The sequence below is a fragment of the Anomaloglossus baeobatrachus genome, chromosome 1 (genome assembly GCF_048569485.1).
Source record: "Anomaloglossus baeobatrachus isolate aAnoBae1 chromosome 1, aAnoBae1.hap1, whole genome shotgun sequence".
Lineage (NCBI taxonomy): Eukaryota > Metazoa > Chordata > Amphibia > Anura > Aromobatidae > Anomaloglossus > Anomaloglossus baeobatrachus.
The window spans coordinates 672432866-672453927 of record NC_134353.1 but is presented as its reverse complement, the minus strand read 5'-3'; the positions used below and the strand labels follow the sequence as shown (position 1 = coordinate 672453927).

The 21062-nt window shown below is 48.3% G+C and overlaps 1 protein-coding gene across 1 annotated transcript in view; it reads right to left on the bottom strand.

The window, feature by feature from the left end:
* Positions 1-21062, bottom strand: part of SGSM1 (small G protein signaling modulator 1) — a 333454-nt gene that overhangs the window by 44561 nt on the left and 267831 nt on the right. The window contains exon 19 of the mRNA XM_075320055.1: positions 7933-8529. Coding sequence (XP_075176170.1) covers positions 7933-8529 — 597 coding nt within the window. The remainder of the gene's footprint in view (positions 1-7932; positions 8530-21062) is intronic.

The following is a 21062-nucleotide window of genomic DNA, read 5'->3' as shown; positions in this document are numbered from 1 at the left end:
GTTTGTTGTCCTAAACTGCATGCAGTCCTTCACCAGCAAAGTCTATGAGAATTCAGAAAGGCTGTGCTCACATTGCTTCTTTTTTGCCTGCAGTTTTGGGTGCAGAAAAAAGAAGCAGCATGTCACTTCTTTTTGCGTTTTTCCCTGCGTTTTTCAACCACTTACTTCATTGAAGTCATGAAAAAATGCAGGGAAAAATGCAGGTAGCTAATTCTTTGTGTTTCATTGTGTTTTACCCGTGTTTTCCTGCGTTTTGTCCCTGCATTTTGGAGGACTGGCAGATCAATCCCCCACTGACTCGAGGTCTGCAGGGGATTGATCCATGGTATCTGGCTAGATGCTGGTACCCATAGAGAGTCCATGGAGACCAGAATCCGACACAAAGGGGTAGGAGCAAGCACTTCATACTCACCGATCACTGAGGCAGCTGTCACACTGCTTCCGCGGCAGCTCTTTGTTCTTCCCGAGCCAACCGCTTATTAGGCACCTACATATTCACTGCTTCTCCCAACCTCCGGCGACTGTGATTGGTTGCAGTCAGATGCGCCCAAACGCTAAGTGACATCTGTCTGACTGCAACCAATCACAGACACCGGTGGGCAAGTCTATATCATAAATAGTATAGTAAAATAAATCAAGAATTTAAAAAAAATGGCGTGCAGTCCCCTAAGTTTTGATACCCAGCCAAGATAAAGGCCCACAGCTGGGGGCTGGTATTCTCAGACTGGGAAGGCGTATGGTTATTAGGCTGGCCCCCAGCCTAAAAATGTTAGCCTGCAGCCGCCGGGAATTGCTGCATCCATTAGATGCAACAGTTTCGGCACTTTACCGCCTCTTCCCAATTGCCCTGGTGCGGTGGCAATCGGGGTAATAAGGAGTTAATTCAGTCCATAGCTGCCACTAAGTCCTAGATTACTGATGGCAGGCGTGTATGAGACACCCCCCCATAATTAATCTGTAAGTGAACGTAAATAAACACAAACACCCCAAAAATCCTTTATTTGAAATCAGACAAAAATCACCCTCTTTCCCCACTTTATTAACCCCCAAAACACCCCTCCAAGTCTGATGTAATCCACAAGAGGTCCCACGACGTTTCCACCACTGCTATATCTGACAATCACAACGAGCAGCCATAGAACATGACTGCCCGCTGTGAGGTGACTCACTCAGGACTCCAGCTGTGACAGCAAATCACCAGAGTGACTGAGGTGAGCTGCGCGATCAGCGCAACATCACTCAGGTTAGTCGCAGCCACAAGGTGTCAGACTGAACTCAGATGAACCCGTGACATTATTGCCGCAACACCCGCGGTAGTGCGGGGTGCGCAGATGTGATGTCAGGGGTTCACCCAAGTTCATCCATGCCGGGTGATGTAATGCGAGAGTCATGAGAGTATGAGAGTCCCTCGCAAGTGTGACTCTAGCCTTATTCGCAGCCACAGGGTGTCAGAGTGAACTCAGGTGAACCCCTGACGTCACTGCTGCGCGCCTCGCACTACCGCAGTCACGGGTTCAACCTGTGGCTGTGACTGCGTGATATTGCGCTGATCGTGCGGCTCACTTCAGTCACTCTGGTGATTTGCTGTCACAGGTGGAGGACTCCAGCTGTGACCAGAAATCACCCGAGTGACGTCACTGCTGATTGCGTGGCTCACTCTAGTTATTTGGGTGATTTGCTGTAACAGGGTGAGGAGCTGTGGCTGCGGCTAACCTGAGTGACATCACCGCCGATAGCGTGACTCACTTCAGTTGCAGCGTGGAGCTCACAGCCGGCCGTCATGTTCTATGGCCGCTCTGTGTGAGTGTTACATGTAGCAGTGCAGGAAGTGTCGTGGGACCTTATGTTGAATACTTTGAACCTACATTGGTATTTTTGGGGTTAATATAGTGGTGAAAGAGGGTGCTTTTTTGTCTTTTATTTCAAATAAAGGATTTTTGGGGTGTTTGTGTTTATTTACTTTCATTTACCGATTAGTGATGAGGGGATGTCTCAGACACCTGCCATCCCTAATCTAGGACTTAGTGGCAGCTATGGGCTGCTATTAACTCCTTATTACCCCAATTGCCAACACACCAGGGCAACGGGAAGAGCTGTGTCCAGCGCCAGAATTGGCGCATCTAATGGATGCACCCCTTCTGGGGCGGTTGCGGGCTGCTATTGTTAGGCAGGAAAGGGACAAATAACCATAGCTCTTCCAACCCTAATAATATCAGACCCCAGTTGTCTGCTGCACCTTGGGTTTTAGAAAAAACGGGGGACTCCACATCATTTTTTTTTTTAAATAAATCAAATAATTTAAAAAATAAAGCTCGGGATCACCTCTATTTTTCATAACCAGCCAAGGTGCAGCAGACAGCTGAGGGTTGCTGCCTGCAGCTGCTACTGTGCCTGTGCTGCTATGAAAAATGGGGGGGCACCAAAGTCATTTATTTTACCAAAAAATAATTTTAAAAAAATCAGCTGGCCAAGCTAGCTATCCCTCTATCTACAGAGCTATTCTGATATTTCTTTTTTCTATCTATTCTATCTGTTCTTTCTAATTATCTATTCTATACGTTCTTTCAATCTATTCTATATGTTCTTTTCATCTATTCTATATGTTCTATCTATTCGTTCTATTTTTTCTATTTATCTATTCTAGCTATCAATTATCCCATCCTATCATATTTTGTTTCTCCTTTAGAAAACACATTAACAAAAACGCGGTAAAAAACGCACGGAAACGCCGTAAAAATGCACTTGTTTCTTGATGCGTTTTTTCCAGGCAGAGGTGCGTTTTTCTGCCAGAGGGTGCATTTTTCACTGGAGAAATTAAACTGCAGTATACACACATACCCTGACAGTGAATGGTTAAAATTGATCATTAATTATTATTATAATATTATTAATATATTTATTATAATTATTATTAGATACTTGTTAGAAATATTATTATATTGACCGATAAAATTATTTCTTTAACCAGTTCAGGGCACTTTCCCCTATTCCTGACCAGTTACATTTTCAGGTTATTCCATACATACAGTTTAAGGAGCTGTAAAAACATTTTTGTTTGGATATGCAAAATTGTTTTTGCATGTTCTTGTGATATGTGGAGCTTAATTTTTATGCTATGTTTAAACTCTTATATTATTATTTTGCAGATATCGGGCAATATTGTTTGGAAAATGAATGAAATATGTTTTTGTTTTTCAGATTTTTCATTTTTTATGAGCACAGAGAACTAAAATACATGTTACAAGTTTATGCTCTTTCTGCAAAAAATATTTATATATATTAGACATGTGGGTTTTTCATATGGTGGAGGGGCTAGTAGAAACAATTTGAATTGATAACAGCTTTTATTTATCATTTTTTATTTATTTCACTAATTGTACCCCCGATAAGACCACAAAATATCTTTGCGGGGGCATTTCAACATTTATTTTTTTTTGTTTATATCAAGTCCCCTATAACTGGGCCTGCTATAGTTACAGTTAGGCTGGAGTCACTCTTGCATATGAAAAAATCGGTCCAATTCTTATGCCGGAGAGTATGGGCAGTCCAGAAGTAGCTAAAAAATAAATGTTTTTATTTTTTTTTAAAACATCAACAGTACAAATGAAGGAAACAAACTTTGTAAAATATTATAATAGAGAAATATACTTCTTTCTCCTCCTGGATGTCAGTTCACCAGTAAAATCTGTCTTCAGTGAAGACAGATTTTCACATTATTGTGAAGACATCTGCCGCTGCTTAGGCCCCCTTCACACGTCCGTGAAACACGTGCGTGTTTGTTCCGTTTCCGTATATACCGGAGACATGGACAAACGTGCACCAATGTTAATCTATTGTGGTCACACGTACGTTATTTCATTATGTCCGTGTGTGCGTGTCCGTGATCCGTATGTGTTTGCGTTTTGCACGGATGCATGTCCGTTATCTGCACGGAGCACGCACACGTGGACACAATGAAAGTCTATGGGTATGTGCACACACGTTAGTAAACACGTATGCATCTACCTATAGTCCGTGTCCGTTTGTTGTTTTTATTTCTAGTGATGTCGGCCATTCTTTCTATTTCTGTGTATGTCGGCAATCTCCCCGAGTCCGTCGGTCAGTCTCTCTGTCTCTCTGTCGGTCTCTCTGTCTGTCTGTCCCTCTCTCACAGTCTGTCGGTCAGTTTCCCCCCCCTCTCTCATACTTACCGTTCCCCGATCACCGGCGCGGCGCTGCACGGCGTTCACACTGCTGCGGCGGCTTTTACTATTTTGAAAAAGCCGGCCGCTCATAAAACAATCTCGTGTCCCCTGCTTTCCCCGCCCACCGGCGCCTATGATTGGTTGCAGTGAGACACGCCCCCACGCTGAGTGACAGATGTCTCACTGCAACCAATCACAGCAGCCGGTGGGCGTGTCTATACTGTGCAGTAAAATAAATAAATAAATAATTAAAAAAAACGGCGTGCGGTCCCCCCCAATTTCAATACCAGCCAGATAAAGCCATACGGCTGAAGGCTGGTATTCTCAGGATGGGGAGCTCCACGTTATGGGGAGCCCCCCAGCCTAACAATATCAGTCAGCAGCCGCCCAGAATTGCCGCATACATTATATGCGACAGTTCTGGGACTGTACCCGGCTCTTCCCGATTTGCCCTGGTGCTTTGGCAAATCGGGGTAATAAGGAGTTAATGGCAGCCCATAGCTGCCAATAAGTCCTAGATTAATCATGTCAGGCGTCTCCCCGAGATACCTTCCATGATTAATCTGTAAATTACAGTAAATAAACACACACACCCGAAAAAATCCTTTATTAGAAATAAAAAACACAAACATATACCCTGGTTCAACAATTTAATCAGCCCGAAAAAGCCCTCCATGTCCGGCGGAATCCAGGATGGTCCAGCGTCGCATCCAGCTCTGCTGCATGGAGGTGACAGGAGCTGCAGAAGACACCGCCGCTCCTGTCAGCTCCACGCAGCAAATGAAGAGAGCCGCGTGATCAGCTGAGCTGTCACTGAGGTTACCCGCGGCCACCGCTGGATCCAGTGTTGACAGCGGGTAACCTCAGTGACAGCTCAGCAGATCGCGCTACTCACCTCAGTTGCTGCGTGGAGGTGACAGGAGCGGCGGTGTCTTCTGCAGCTCCGGTCACCTTCATGCAGCAGAGCTGGAAGCGACGCTGGACCATCCTGGATTCCGCCGGACATGGAGGGCTTTTTCGGGCTGATTAAATTGTTGAACCAGGGTATATGTTTGTGTTTTTTATTTCTAATAAAGGATTTTTTCGTGTGTGTGTGTTTATTTACTGTAATTTACAGATTAATCATGGAAGGTATCTCGTGGAGACGCCCGACATTATTAATCTAGGACTTATTGGCAGCTATGGGCTGCCATTAACTCCTTATTACCCCGATTTGCCAAAGCACCAGGGCAAATCGGGAAGAGCCGGGTACAGTCCCAGAACTGTCGCATCTAATGTATGCAGCAATTCTGGGCGGCTGCTGACTGATATTGTTAGGCTGGGGGGCTCCCCATAACGTGGAGCTCCCCATCCTGAGAATACCAGCCTTCAGCCGTATGGCTTTATCTGGCTGGTATTAAAATTGGGGGGGACCGCACGCCGTTTTTTTTTAATTATTTATTTATTTATTTTACTGCACAGTATAAACCCGCCCACCGGCTGCTGTGATTGGGTGCAGTGAGACATCTGTCACTCAGCGTGGGGGCGTGTCTCACTGCAACCAATCATAGGCGCCGGTGGGCGGGGAAAGCAGGGAATATGAGATTGTTTAATGAGTGGCCGGCTTTTTCAAAATAGTAAAAGCCGCCGCAGCAGTGTGAATGCCGTGCAGCGCCGCGGATCGGTGAGTATGAGAGAGGGGGGGAAACTTCAGTCACTCGGGGGATTAGCGGTCACCGGTGAATCCTTCACAGGTGACCGCTAATCAGTACTCGACACAGACAGAGCCGCGGTATGAGGATGAAGTCGGGTGAAGTTCACCCGAGTTCATTCTCATCGCGCAACTCTGTCGGCTGTCAGCCGACATTTATAAACGACATTGTGCATCACACACACGGACATTCCACACGGACATTCCACGTACACATACACGTTAATTCCACACGCACACACGGACGTTCTACACACAAACACGGCTAGCATACGCAATTTACACAGATGCCACACGGACCATAAAAACAGACACAAAAAACGGGATACGGACCCGAAAAACGGCCCATAACACACGTGCGTGTTTTTCACGGAAGTGTGAAGGGGGACTTAAACTGTAAGGGGAGAGGGTGAGGGAGAAGTTAGAGAGAAAGACAAGGCAAACATAGACAAGTTCACCTGAAACAATGATTGTGCTTTAACCCCTTCAGCCCCCGGGCATTTTGCATTTTTCCGTTTTTGTTTTTTCCTCTCTTTCTTCCGAGAGCCGTAACCTTTTTATTTTTCCATCAATCTTGCCATATGAGGGCTTATTTTTTGTGGGACGAGTTGTAGTTTTAAATGAAACCATAAGTTTTACCATATAGTGTACTGGAAAACAGCAAAAAAAATTTTAAGTATGGAAAAACTGCAAAAAAAAGTGTGATCGCACAATAGTTTTTGGGATATTTTATTCACCATGTTCACTATATGGTAAAACTCATGTATGGGTGTGATGCCATCAAACATGAATAGGTTTACTTGTATCTAAGAGGTTAAAACAAATTCACATCTTGTCCAAAAAAAGTGGCGCACGTTTTGCGCCATTTTCCGAAACCCGTAACATTCTCATTTTTCTGGATCTATGGCTCAATGACAGCTTTTTTTTTGCGTCTCGAGCTGATGCTTTTAACTGCACCATTTTTGCGCAGATACGTTTTGATCGCCTGTTATTGCATTTTGTGCAAAATTTGCCGCGACCAAAAAACATAATTTTGGCGTTTGGAATTTATTTGCTGCTATGCCATTTACCGATCAGATTAATTGATTTGATATTTTGATGGATCGGGCATTTCTGAACACGGCGATACCAAAAATGTGTATATTTTTTATTTTTTTAACCCTTTAATTTTCAATGGGGTGAAAGGGGGGTGATTTCAACTTTTAGGGGTTTTTAAAACTTTTTTTTAAACTTTTTTTTTTATTTTACTAGTCCCCCTAGGGGACTATATGGATCAGCAATCTGATCGCTCTGCCATATCTCCAGATCACAGCTACAGAGCTGAGATCTGCAGATATGCTGCTTTACTTTCAATGTCGGCAGTATTCCGGCATTGAGAGCAAGTGACTCATGTTAGCTACAGGTGTCATCACATGACCCTGTGTTACCATGGCAACCACCGGAAGTCACCTGTTCACGTCACATGACTTCCGATGGGGGCGGGGTAAGTCAGCATAATGACGGCGCGCATATACATCTCGCTGCCAGATTTTGGCAGCGAGATGTAAGGGGTTAATAGTCGCGGTTGGAAGCTATTCCACTCGCATCTAGCAGGCATATATATCAGCTGGTGAAATCAGCTGATATGTGCGCGGATCGCCGTGGCCTTCCCACGGCAGGGGGCGGGGATTAATCTCACATGATCCATGACGGATATCTACGTCATGGGTCGTGAAGAGGTTAAGGCCAGATTTCCACATGTTTGTTTGATCTTTTGAGTGTGGACTATGATACATGGACAGGCCACAGGTCACTTAAAACAAATTCGATGGCTTCATATATGTCAAGCTCTGGTCAGGAAACTTGTGGCCAGTCCATGCATCCTAGCCTGTACTTGAAGGTGAACCATTTGTGTAAATCCAGCCTACTAAACCATATGGAAAAACTCTTGATTTGGTCATATTTTTGCAATGATTGGTAAAAAGACACTTTTCTTCACTGCCACCATATCATACATTCAGTCCTTTGACAATTTTCATAACAAAACACCAGACCAATGTACCTTTGCACATTACTTACAGAGTATATCACTCCAGTGGAAGAGACTGGAGAAACTTCAGACATAGTTGCATCAATGACAACCAATGAATCAAGTTGTGGATAAAGACTTTCCATCTCTGGCTCTTCAGATAAGTTGTCTTCACTTCCGACCAGACTCTCTTTCTCAGCTTCACTGTCTGGCCAAGCTTCCACTACAGACAGCACTGTGCTTTCTTTGTCAGGCAAGATGTCCTCTGTGCTTTCAGAAATTGATAAAAAGTCATCTAAACTTTCATTGGCTGTTACTTCTGTGTCCATGCTGTCTTGAACTACAAGTTCCTCTTCTACGGTTTTGTTATCTAATGTACTATCCAAGCTACTTTGTTTCTTACCACTTGCCAATCCTGACTTCATATGGAGATAAAGTGCATTTTTACTGGTCTCCATTGAAGCATTGTCATCTGTGCTGAAACTATGGTCAGAATACCCAGATGTGATAGAGAAGTTCCTGGAAGATGGGTGGCCTGAGTCTGGAGAGCAAGTCCCATTTGGAACGGTTCCATTGGCTATTTTTGGAGGTTTACTGTCTTCACTTCTAGCATCAGTTTGATCAGCTTCTTCTACCGATTCAAAAACCTGCAGTGAAGATGGTATCATGTTAGCTTCAATATGTTTGCATGTTTTCATTACCAAATCAACCAAGATATAGCAATGAGTAACAAATTGGTTAAGAGTACAAAAATGCAATAACTGTTGAAACAGGGAGTATTTCTTATTACAAGAATGAATGGAAAAGCAGGTAAACAAGCTTCTTCTTCAAAAGGCTGCTTAATATTTTTACTTTTTGAGAGTCTACAATATTTCTTCACTAATAACCTCCAAACACAGGGTGACTGCAGTATCTAGATACGATACAACATCCTGTACATTGTGGAACACTGAACACAACACTGGGTTATCATGATCTCCCAAGAATATCTGTATGCCCGTGAAGGGGTTTGATAAAGAAGGCCGTGGCATATGTACAATATATCACATAACCATTTTATGAGGGTAAAGTCTTATTTGGCCACTCAGACAGTTTTTATTGAGTACTGCAAATACAAAAGCTCTACTAGCTAAAAAAGTAATTTTTTCTTTAGGATACAGTAGAAGAGAAAACAAGTTAGTGAGTGTATCGTAATATGCAGCGTGCGCAGCATGCATCCCGAGGCACATCAGAAACAGTGGGCAAACTTGTTCTGACTGTAGTTGCCAGAATACTATATAAAATCCTCCTTAATTAGGATAACATCATCCATGTGCACATAGCTTATCTTAGGACAAACAAGCTCCAAGGCATCAAGCTTTATTCAGTGCAATGCATTATACTGGGAAATATTAAAACATAGCAAAATCACAGTATATGTTCAACTGTCTTAAAACACTTTGAGAAGTAGATAAAGAGTTTTCCAATAATAATCTCCAAAGTGCAGAATTTCACTCAAAATGCCTTCAGTAACAGATAATGTTGTAGTGTACAGTATACTACAAAAGTGAGTACACCTCTCCCAGTTTTGCAAGTATTTTATATCTTTTAACCCCTTCACCCCCAGCCACTAAAACACCCTAATGACCGGGCCATTTTTTGCAATTCTGACCAGTGTCACTTTGACAGGTTATAACTCTGGAACGCTTCCAGGCGATTCTGAGATTGTTTTTTCGTGACATATTCTACTTCATGTCAGTGGTAAATTTAGGCCGATATTTTTTGCGTTTATATGTGAAAATTTAGGAAATTTTGCGAAAATTATGAAAATTTCGCAATTTTCAAACTTTGAAAATGTATGCCCATAAATCTGAGAGATATGTCACACAAAATAGTTAATAAATAAACTTTCCCACTTATCTACTTTCCATCAGCGCAATTTTCGAAACAATTTTTTTTTTCGTTAGGAAGTTAGAAGGGGTCAAAGGTCATCAGCAATTTCTCATTTTTCCAACAAAATTTACAAAATATTTTTTTTTAGGGACCACATCACATTTGAAGTGACTTTGAGAGGCCGAGGTGACAGAAAATACCCAAAAGTGACCCCATTCTAAAAACTGCACCCCTCACACTGCTCAAAACCACATCCAAGAAGTTTATTAACCCTTTAGGTGCTTCACAGGAACCAAAGCAATGTGGAAGGAAAAAATGAAAATTTTACTTTTTAACACAAAAATGTTACTTTAGCCATAAAATTTTCATTTTTACAAGGGAGAAAAGAGAACGTGCACCCTACAGTTTACTGTGCATTTTCTCCTGAGTCCGCTGATGTGGTAAAAATCAATTGTTTGTGCGCATGGCAGAGGTCGAAAGGGAAGGAGCGCTATTTGAATTTTTGAACGCAAAATTAGCTGCACTCATTAGTGGACGCCATGTCGTCGGGTTTGAAGACCCCCTGAGTTGCCTAAACAATGGAGCTACCCCACAAGTGACCCCATTTTGGAAACTAGAGCCCTCAAATAATTTTTCTAGATGTTTGGTGAGCACTTTGAACACCTGGGGACTTTACAGAACTTTATATCGTTGAGCCGTGAAAAGAAAAAAAAAAATATTTTACCACAAAACGGTTGCTTCAAATAGGTAGCTTTTTTTTCACAAGGGTATCAGGAAAAAATGCACCATAAAATGTATTGTGCATTTTCTCCTGAGTACGCAGATACCTCATATGTGGTGGAAATCAAATGTTTGGACACACGGCAGGGCTCGGAAGGCAAGGAGCATCATTTGAATTTTTGAGTGCAAAATTAGCTGCACTCATTAGTGGACGCCATGTCGGGTTTGAAGACCACCTGAGGTGCCTAAACAATGGAGCTCCCCCACAAGTGACCCCATTTTGGAAACTAGAGCCCTCAAATAATTTTTCTAGATGTTTGGTGACCACTTTGAACACCTGGGGGCTTCACAGAACTTTATATCGTTGAGCCGTGAAAAGAAAATTTTTTTTTTTTACCACAAAACGGTTGCTTCAACTAGGAGTACGGCGATACCTCATATGTGGTGGAAAGTAATTGTTTGGGTGCATGGCGGGGCTCAGAAGAGAAGGAACGCCATTTGACAGCAAAATTGGTTGGAATCATTAGCGGACGCCATGTCACGTTTGGAGACCCCCTATGGTGCCTAAACAGTGGAGCTCCCCCACAAGTGACCCCATTTTGGAAACTAGAACCCTCAAGGAGTTTATCTAGATGTTTAGCGAGCCCCAAGGGGCTCCACAGAAGTTCATAATGTTGAGCCAGGAATACAATTTTTTTTCACCACAAAACTTTCACTCGAATCAGGTAGCTCTTTTTTCCACAAGGGTATCAGGAAAAAATGCACCATAAAACGTATTGTGCAATTTCTCCTGAGTACGCAGATACCTCATATGTGGTGGAAAGTAATTGTTTGGGCACATGGTGGGGCTCAGAAGAGAAGGAACGCCATTTGACTTTTCAAACGCACAGACGCGAGATACAAAAAGCGTCGGGGATACGGAAAAAAAAAGTCACGCCAAAAATTGACCATGGATGCAGATACGTTATGTGCATCCCTGATCAGCACTTGGCGGGACGCACGGACGGATGCGATACAAAAAGCGTCGCAGATACAGAAAAAAGTCACGCCAAAAATTGAGCAAGGATGTCGATCCGTTATCTGCATCCCTGATCAGCGATTGGTGGGACGCACGGACGGATGCGATACAAAAAGCGTCGGGGATACGGAAAAAAAAAGTCACGCCAAAAATTGAGCAGGGATGCCAATCCGTTACCTGCATCCCTGATCAGCGCTCGGCGGGACGCACGGATGGATGCGATACAAAAAGCGTCGGGGATACGGAAAAAAGTCACGCCAAAAATTGAGCAGGGATGCCGATCCGTTATCTGCATCCCTGATCAGCGCTTGGCGGGACGCACGGACGGATGCGATACAAAAAGCGTCGGGGATACGGAAAAAAAAAGTCACGCCAAAAATTGAGCAGGGATGCCGATCCGTTATCTGCATCCCTGATCAGCGCTTGGCGGGACGCACGGACGGATGCGATACAAAAAGCGTCATGGATACATGTTACGAGGGGGACCCGGGGAAGCGTGCCAAGATGGGAAATGGACTGCTTCCGCCGGTCAAGGTCCACTGTGCGGTGTAAGGGACCGCCGCTATGGTGGGTGAAGAGTGAGCGGGTTGCTGCTAGCGATCGTCTGGAATGTCACAGACGATCTATGTACACCGATCTGCCCTAACCCGTGAGGGTTGTATGGCACAGATCTCACGGCTCGGTGTACCTGTTGCACGGGGAAGCACAGAGGTGCCCACGCACGTGTGCCAGTGGAAGTCACGAGAATATGGCACGAGGGTAGCACAGAGGTGCCCACGCACGTGTGCTTTCAATAACCAGGTGAGTCCAAAGGAGACTTGAGGAGCTCACCTGGGACAGGAACACGGCCTGTTGACGGGGGTACTGCCGGAGCAGCAAGGCAGGAACACGGCCTGCAAACGAGGTACTGCCGGAGCAGCAAGGGCCAAGCCCACAAGAGACAGTAATGCCTGAGCAGTGGCGTGGCAGCACGCTGCCAGACATCCAAACATAGAAGGACGGTCGCGCGCCGCCATGATGGCAGGGGGAGCTTTTAAGGAGGTGCAGCTCCACCCGAGGGGGGGCGCGAGGCGGAGATGACGGACTTGACCCAATCAGGGTCCACGACGTCCCAGCCTGGCCAGTCAGGATTCACCACGTCACCAGCCTTGTCATCAAGCCGTGTGACGTCAGTGAGCGAATCAGGACCCACCACGCATTGCACATGCTCACCCTCCTGCCTCTGGGAAATAGAGGCGGGATCCTCGGTCTCACAATGTGCAGAGATAACGGGAATCTCACTGCTTCCCTGAGCAGTAAACCTCTGCACATTGCGCAGCCTCGCAGACCTTCGGGGCCGCTGAGCAGGAGAGTCTGCGGCAGGCCAGGAATGGGAGACCGCTTCACTCCTTGTAACAGGAGAACCACTAGGTGTCACCCTTCTGCTGCCTCTCTGAGAAGGTATCTCCTGCACACTGCGCAGTCTGGCAGACCTTCGGCGCTGCTGAGCAGGAATGCTCGTGGCAGGCAAGGAATGGGAGACTGCCTCAGTCCTTGCCTCAGGAGAGCCATGAGATGTAACATTACCCCCCCGTCTAGGCCCCCCCCCCCCCTGTCCGTGCTCGAAGGCCGCTATCAAACCCGGGGCGCGGATATGATCCTCCAACTCCCAGGATCTATGCTCCGGACCACGGCCGGCCCACTCCACGAGGTAGTACCTCTTGCCCTGTATGACTTTTGTCTCCACAAGTTTTGCCACCTCAGGGTCGTCGGACGGGGAGTCGGTTTGAGCCGGCAGGGACCCCGACAATTTATTAAGTCGTACGGGTTTCAGGAGGGACACGTGAAAGGTGTTGGCTATAGCCCAGCGTGGAGGGAGCTGGAGTCGATATGCCACTGGGTTTACCTGCTGTAGTACTTTAAACGGACCCAGATACCTAGGGGCGAATTTGGCTGCCTGTACCCGTAGGTTAACATTTTTAGAGGACAGCCATACTAGGTCACCAGGGGCGAAGGATGGTGCAGGGCGGCGGCGAACATCAGCCGTTGTCACCATCCGATCTTTAGCCCTTTTAAGAGCCTCTTGGGTGTCATCCCAGATCTCCCGGGCCTTGGTCGCCCAATCCTCCACTCTAGTATCGGGTGACGTAATGGGCATCGGAACCGGGATTCTGGGATGTTGTCCGTTATTGAGTAGGAACGGAGTCTGGCCAGAGGATTCATGGACCGAATTGTTAATGGCAAATTCGGCCCAAGGAAGGAGGTTAGCCCAGTTGTCGTGGTGCGCGGATATAAAATGGCGGAGGTAAGTTACCAAGGTCTGATTAGTCCTCTCCACTAGTCCATTGGTCTCGGGATGGTATGCGGAGGAGATGTTCAGCTCTATCTGCAGGAGCTTACAGAGCTGTCTCCAGAAGCGAGACGCGAACTGGGGACCCCGGTCGCTCACCACCTTGTCAGGCATGCCATGCAACCTAAATACATGCCGAATGAACAAGGTGGCGAGAGCACGTGACGTCGGGAGTCGTGGGAGAGGCACCAAGTGGACCATTTTAGAGAAGTGGTCCGTGATGACCCATACGACCCTGTGCCCTGCTGACTTGGGCAGATCTCCCAGGAAGTCCATCCCTACCACTTCCCAGGGACGATCCGGCACTGGCAGTGGCTGAAGAAGACCTGCTGGTCTCTGCCGGGACGGCTTATTCCGAGCACACGACATACAGGCTCCCACATACTCCTGTATGTCCTGGGGTAGTCTCGGCCACCAATAATGCCTGGTCACCAGGTCTCTGGTCCTTTTGACCCCGAAGTGACCCCCAACCTTGGAGGCATGGGCCCACGATAGCACCTCGTTCCGTAGTTCAGGGGGAACGAGGGTCTTGCCAGGTGGCACCTGGTCCAAAGAAGTGGGAGTGACCATCCTCAAGCTGTCCGGGGGTAGTATAAGACGAGGCTCCTCCTCGTCCTCCTCCAACACAACCATACAACGTGACAAGGCATCGGCCCGTACGTTCTTCTCACCGGCCAAGGTGGCGGATAATAAAGCGGAACCGGGAGAAGAATAAAGACCAACGGGCCTGCCTTGGGTTCAGGCGTTGTGCTGTCTGGAGGTATGTGAGGTTTTTGTGGTCAGAAAATACCTCAAATGGATGCTTTGCACCTTCCAGGAGATGCCGCCATTCCTGGAATGCTAGTTTCATCGCCAGTAACTCCCTATCCCCTATGGAGTAGTTCCTCTCGGCCGGAGAAAAGGTCTTGGAGAAAAAGAAACAAGGATGCTTCCTTCCTCGTTCGTTTTTCTGGTACAGGACTGCACCTGCACCGACCGAAGAGGCGTCTACCTCCAGTAGGAAGGGTTTGGAGATGTCTGGACGATGAAGGATGGGAGCTCTGGAGAAGTGAGTTTTGAGAGTGTGAAATGCCTCTACCGTTTCTCGTGTCCATGCTTTGGGATTAGCGCCCTTGCGGGTAAGGGCAATGATGGGTGCTGCCACCGTCGAGAAGTTGGGAATGAACTGGCGATAATAATTGATAAACCCCAAGAATCGCTGGATCGCCTTCAGCGAGCGGGGCTCAGGCCAGTTCATCACTGTCTCCAACTTCCCCGGATCCATTGCTAACCCCTGACTGGACACGATGTACCCCAGGAACGGCAAGGATTCCCGTTCAAAAACGCACTTTTCCAGCTTAGCATATAGCGAATGGGTACGGAGCCTCTTAAGTACTCGGATGACATCCCTCCGATGAGTGGTAAGATCGGGGCAGAAGATAAGAATGTCATCCAGGTATGCAACCACGGAAAGATACAAATCCCGGAAAATGTCATTCACAAAGTCTTGAAATACGGCGGGGGCATTGCAGAGTCCGAAGGGCATTACTAGATACTCGTAGTGACCGTCCCTGGTGTTAAAGGCGGTCTTCCACTCATCGCCCTTTCGGACTCGCACTAGATTATACGCCCCGCGTAGATCCAGCTTTGTGAAGACCTTTGCCCCGCGGAATCGATCAAATAGCTCAGTAATGAGGGGCAAAGGGTATTTGTTCTTGATCGTGATTGCATTTAATCCCCTGTAATCGATACAGGGGCGCAGATCCCCTTCCTTCTTCTGCACAAAAAAGAACCCTGCACCAGCCGGTGAAATAGACTTGCGAATGAACCCCTTCGCCAGGCTGTCCTGAATATATTTGGACATAGCCTCCGTCTCTGGCGCAGAGAGTGGATACACTCTGCCCCTAGGGGGCTCGGAGCCTGGCTTCAGGTCTATTCGGCAATCATATGGCCGGTGGGGAGGAAGAGTATCTGCGGCCCTTTTGGAAAAGACATCCCTGTAGGCCTCATAAGGTGTCGGTAAACCTGGCCCCTCTGTATTCCCTGAGGACCCTACCGACCTAATGGTAGCGGGTGGTTCGGTAGTCACGAGGTGCTCTCTACAGGATCCTGCCCAGGATGAGATCTCCCCTGTTGCCCAGTTGAGTATAGGAGCATGCTGTCTCAACCAGGGAAGGCCCAGTAGGATCTCATCCGTCCCCCCTGGAAGCACCAGGAAGGACACCTGCTCATGGTGTCCCGGTGGTACATCCATCCTGAGAGGGATGGTGATCTGGGTGATAGGATCGAGTAGTATGGACCCGTCGACTACCCGAACCCTGAGTGGCTTGGGCAACAGAACCAGGGGAACTGAGTATCGGGTTGTCAGGGAGGTCGAGATGAAATTGCCTTCAGCGCCTGAGTCCAAGCAAGCCAGGGCAGAGAAGAGAGTAGTGCCGAACTGCAACTGGGCGCTGATAGTCAACCTAGAGGGAGAGGTAGCGTCTAGAGTCCCCCCTCTGATAGAAACTAGACGCTGTCTTTTCCCGACGGTTTTGGGACATCGGGTAGCTATGTGTCCCCTCTGCCCACAGGAAAAGCAGATGACACAAGACCGAGAACCTGGGGCAGAGGAGACCACCTTGGACACCTCCATTGACTCCACGGAGTCGCCTACAGGACTGGCTGGGAGACCTGTCTGATGGAAGACAGGAGGCAGACGCTTTTTAGGCCGAGAAGACGTGGGTGCTGAAGAGACCTCGAGCCTTCGCTCCGCCTGGCGGATGTCTATGCGAGAGGCAACCTGAATCAAGGACTCTAAAGTGGCAGGCACCTCACGTGTGGCCAGTGCGTCTTTGACAAACCCTGCCAGGCCCTCCCAAAACACAGGGACAAGGACCTTATCCGGCCAGTGTCCTAAAATGTACAGCAAAGTCCCCGACTGAAGCAGACCCTTGCCGAAGTCGTAGGAGGCGCAGCGCGGAATCGTGGGTGACTTGAGGCCCGAGGAACACCATTCTCATGGCCCCAAGATAAGCTGCTAAGTTATTCACCACACGATCTCCGCGCTCCCACAACGGCGTGGACCACTTCAGCGCTCTCCCTGTGAGCAGGGACTGGACGAAGGCTACCTTCGCCTTCTCGGTAGCGTAAAGAGTCGCGGACAGCTCTAAGTAGGTGGTAACCTGGTTTATAAAACCACGGCACTCAGAGCTGTTGCCGCTAAAGCGCTCTGGAAGCGCAAGGCGAGGAGACCTTCCGCCCAATAGCACAGCCTGGGTAGCCGCCTGGGTGGCGACTGTCATCAGAGTAGTCTTATCGGAGGAAGACTGCTCCACTGCTGCCAATCGTGACTCCAACTGCTGCACATAACGCAGCAACTGCTGCTGCTCTTCAGCCATAGCCAGACCTTTGGCGCGACCGTAATGTTACGAGGGGGACCCGGGGAAGCGTGCCAAGATGGGAAATGGACTGCTTCCGCCGGTCAAGGTCCACTGTGCGGTGTAAGGGACCGCCGCTATGGTGGGTGAAGAGTGAGCGGGTTGCTGCTAGCGATCGTCTGGAATGTCACAGACGATCTATGTACACCGATCTGCCCTAACCCGTGAGGGTTGTATGGCACAGATCTCACGGCTCGGTGTACCTGTTGCACGGGGAAGCACAGAGGTGCCCACGCACGTGTGCCAGTGGAAGTCACGAGAATATGGCACGAGGGTAGCACAGAGGTGCCCACGCACGTGTGCTTTCAATAACCAGGTGAGTCCAAAGGAGACTTGAGGAGCTCACCTGGGACAGGAACACGGCCTGTTGACGGGGGTACTGCCGGAGCAGCAAGGCAGGAACACGACCTGCAAACGAGGTACTGCCGGAGCAGCAAGGGCCAAGCCCACAAGAGACAGTAATGCCTGAGCAGTGGCGTGGCAGCACGCTGCCAGACATCCAAACATAGAAGGACGGTCGCGCGCCGCCATGATGGCAGGGGGAGCTTTTAAGGAGGTGCAGCTCCACCCGAGGGCGGGCGCGAGGCGGAGATGACGGACTTGACCCAATCAGGGTCCACGACGTCCCAGCCTGGCCAGTCAGGATTCACCACGTCACCAGCCTTGTCATCAAGCCGTGTGACGTCAGTGAGCGAATCAGGACCCACCACGCATTGCACATGCTCACCCTCCTGCCTCTGGGAAATAGAGGCGGGATCCTCGGTCTCACAATGTGCAGAGATAACGGGAATCTCACTGCTTCCCTGAGCAGTAAACCTCTGCACATTGCGCAGCCTCGCAGACCTTCGGGGCCGCTGAGCAGGAGAGTCTGCGGCAGGCCAGGAATGGGAGACCGCTTCACTCCTTGTAACAGGAGAACCACTAGGTGTCACCCTTCTGCTGCCTCTCTGAGAAGGTATCTCCTGCACACTGCGCAGTCTGGCAGACCTTCGGCGCTGCTGAGCAGGAATGCTCGTGGCAGGCAAGGAATGGGAGACTGCCTCAGTCCTTGCCTCAGGAGAGCCACGAGATGTAACAGATACGGGAAAAAAGTCACGCCAAAAATTGAGCAGGGATGCCAATCCGTTATCTGCATCCCTGATCAGCGCTCGGCGGGACGCACGGACAGATGAGGTGTAAAAATGGACAGGATACAGGAAAAAAAAAAAGTTATACTCACAGTACCCAGAGGATCACTGACCAGAAGAGCTGCAGAGGAACAGCTTTACAGGAGCAGCAGGCAGGACGTTGGGCAGATCAGCAGAATGCCCAGGAAGGACCCGGCAATGGAGGCAGAGGTGATCGGGCCAGTTAAGACCTCGGACGAGCCGGTGAAGACAGGTAAGAGGACGTCGGGGGAGAGCAGAGGGGTAGGGGGAGAGCAGAGGAAGAGAGCAGAGGGGGAGAAGGGGGGAGAGCAGAGGGGGGGAGAGCAGAGGGGGAGACCGGAGAGGGAGCTGCAGAATAGAGATAATGGGGGAGGCAGTCAGATCGCGGGGGGAGCAGATCGGGATGTCGGGGCATGGGGGGGGCAGATCGCAGGGGGGCACGGGGGGGGGGCACCACGGGAGCGCGCACGGGCTGCAAGGTGAGCACAGTACTCACGTGCAGCAGGAGCGGTGACCTCAGATACGGCGGCGGCGGCAGCAGCGGTGGCGTGGTACCACAAGTACCAACAACTGCACGCTGCAGACATGTTGGGGAGGGCTCACAGGCCTGGGGAGGGCGGCCACCGGCAGATCAGACCGCCCCACTGCAAACTGATTGGAGCGATTGCGCATCATAGCACGATCGCTCCAATCGGGGCTGGGGGCGACATTTTAGAGCTCCGGCTATGATTTGTTGAAGCTGCTAGAGCAGATCATAGCCGGATCTCACAGTATCGCAGTAATTCTGGCATTATTTTTGCCGAAATTAGTGCGAACGATGTGGTTGGCGGTTCAGATTTGAACAGCCAATCACATCGATCGTCGATAGGGGTTGGCGATGCCACCCCCCCTGGGGTCAAACAAAGGTCCCCTGCTGTAAGAAACAGCAGGGGACATCATTTGAAAGCCGTTGCTATGGCCACGGCAATCAAATGAAGTTTAGGCCGTAAAATGACGTCCCTGGTCGTTAAGTCACATTAAAATAGGATGTAATTTTACTGCCCGCGGTCGTGAAGGGGTTAATGGAACAACACTAAAGATATGACACTTTGATTCAATATAAAGTAGTCAGTGTACAGCTTTTATAACAGTGGAAATTTGGTTTGCCCCTAAATAACTCAACACACAGCCATTAATGTCTAAACTGCTGGCAACAAAAGTGGGTACACCCCTAAGTGAAATTGGCCAAATTGTGCCCAAAAGTGTCAATAGTTTGTGTGGCCACCATTATTTTCAACCACTGCCTTAAAGGGAACCTATCACCAGGTTTTTCCCTTATGAGCTGCGGCCAACCCCAGTAAGCTCTTACTGTATGTACAGCAGTTTGGAATAGTGTATATAAAAAGCCCAGGCCACACTAGTGATTGAAAAAAAAACACCTTTATAATACTCACCTAGGGGGTGGTCTGGTCCGATGTGTGTCGCTGCTCTCGGTCCGGCGAATCCTCCATCTTATGCGATCACCGTCCTCCTGCCCAGCCCCGTGTGCATGACTGTCCTGCGTGATTTACACAGAGGCCTCCATTGCGCTCCTGAGCATGCAGTCTTTGACCTTTCCTCACGTCTGTGCATTACAGTACTTTCTCTGCCCTTACCTTTACATCTCATATCAGGTGTCTTATTGTGGAAAAAGCATCTTTTTAACATTATATGTAAATGAGCTGTTCCAGGCTATGGGGCGGAGGCTGCCTGGAAGATAACTCCGCCTCGAGAGATTATTTTAAATTGAAGGGGCGTTACCAGCGTGAGACAAGTAACTGACATGGAGCAGGAGAAATTAAATTGGACTTCTTTCAAACAGATTTTTTTGCAGCTCCTTGAGCTCTGCTTAATTGCAACAATGTTGCAACACTGTCTGCCTGCAGGCTGGAGGCTGAAGCTGCGAGGCACATGCAGAAGTGTCAGTTAGGCCAGGGCCACACGGGGGACTACTGCAATCCTCGCATAATACTCGGCTTATGCTGGCATCACAGCAGGAGCCAAGTGTCATGCGAGTGTCATTGCGACTGAGATCCAATCTTGCGATCGGACCACAGCTGCTGGGGGCGGGCCGGCACTGAGGAGGGGAGGGCCGGCGCTGAGGAGGGGAGGGAGGGATTTATCTCCCTTTCTCCTCCGTTGCCGGCTATTGCCATTCTAACGCTGCACTCGCAGTACACCGGTGTAATGCGAGTGCAGTGCGATTTTTCTCTCGCCCCATAGACTTGAATGGGTGCAAGAGAAACAAGGATCGTATTGCACTCGTAGCATGCTGCGACTATTTTCTCGGTCCGATTAGGACTGAGAAAATAAACGCTCATGGGTGCTGGCACATAGGCCATCAGACATTGGTCCGAGTGGAATGTGATGTTTTATCACATTCCACTCGCTCCGATTTTCATGCCGTGTGTCTTAGGCCTTATTATCACATACAGCAGACAGTAGCAATCACACATCACACTAGTAATGCCCCTTTAATATAAAATAAGCTTTAGAGGCAGAGTTATCTTCCAGGCAGCATCCGCTCCATAGCCTGAAAGAACTCATTTACATAAAATGATAAAAGATGATATTTCCAAAGATATATATGATATGAGACATTAAGATATGGCTGTTTTCAGCATTCACTTACCTATGTACTCATATTAACAGTTTAAAAAGGTCAAAGTGGTGACAG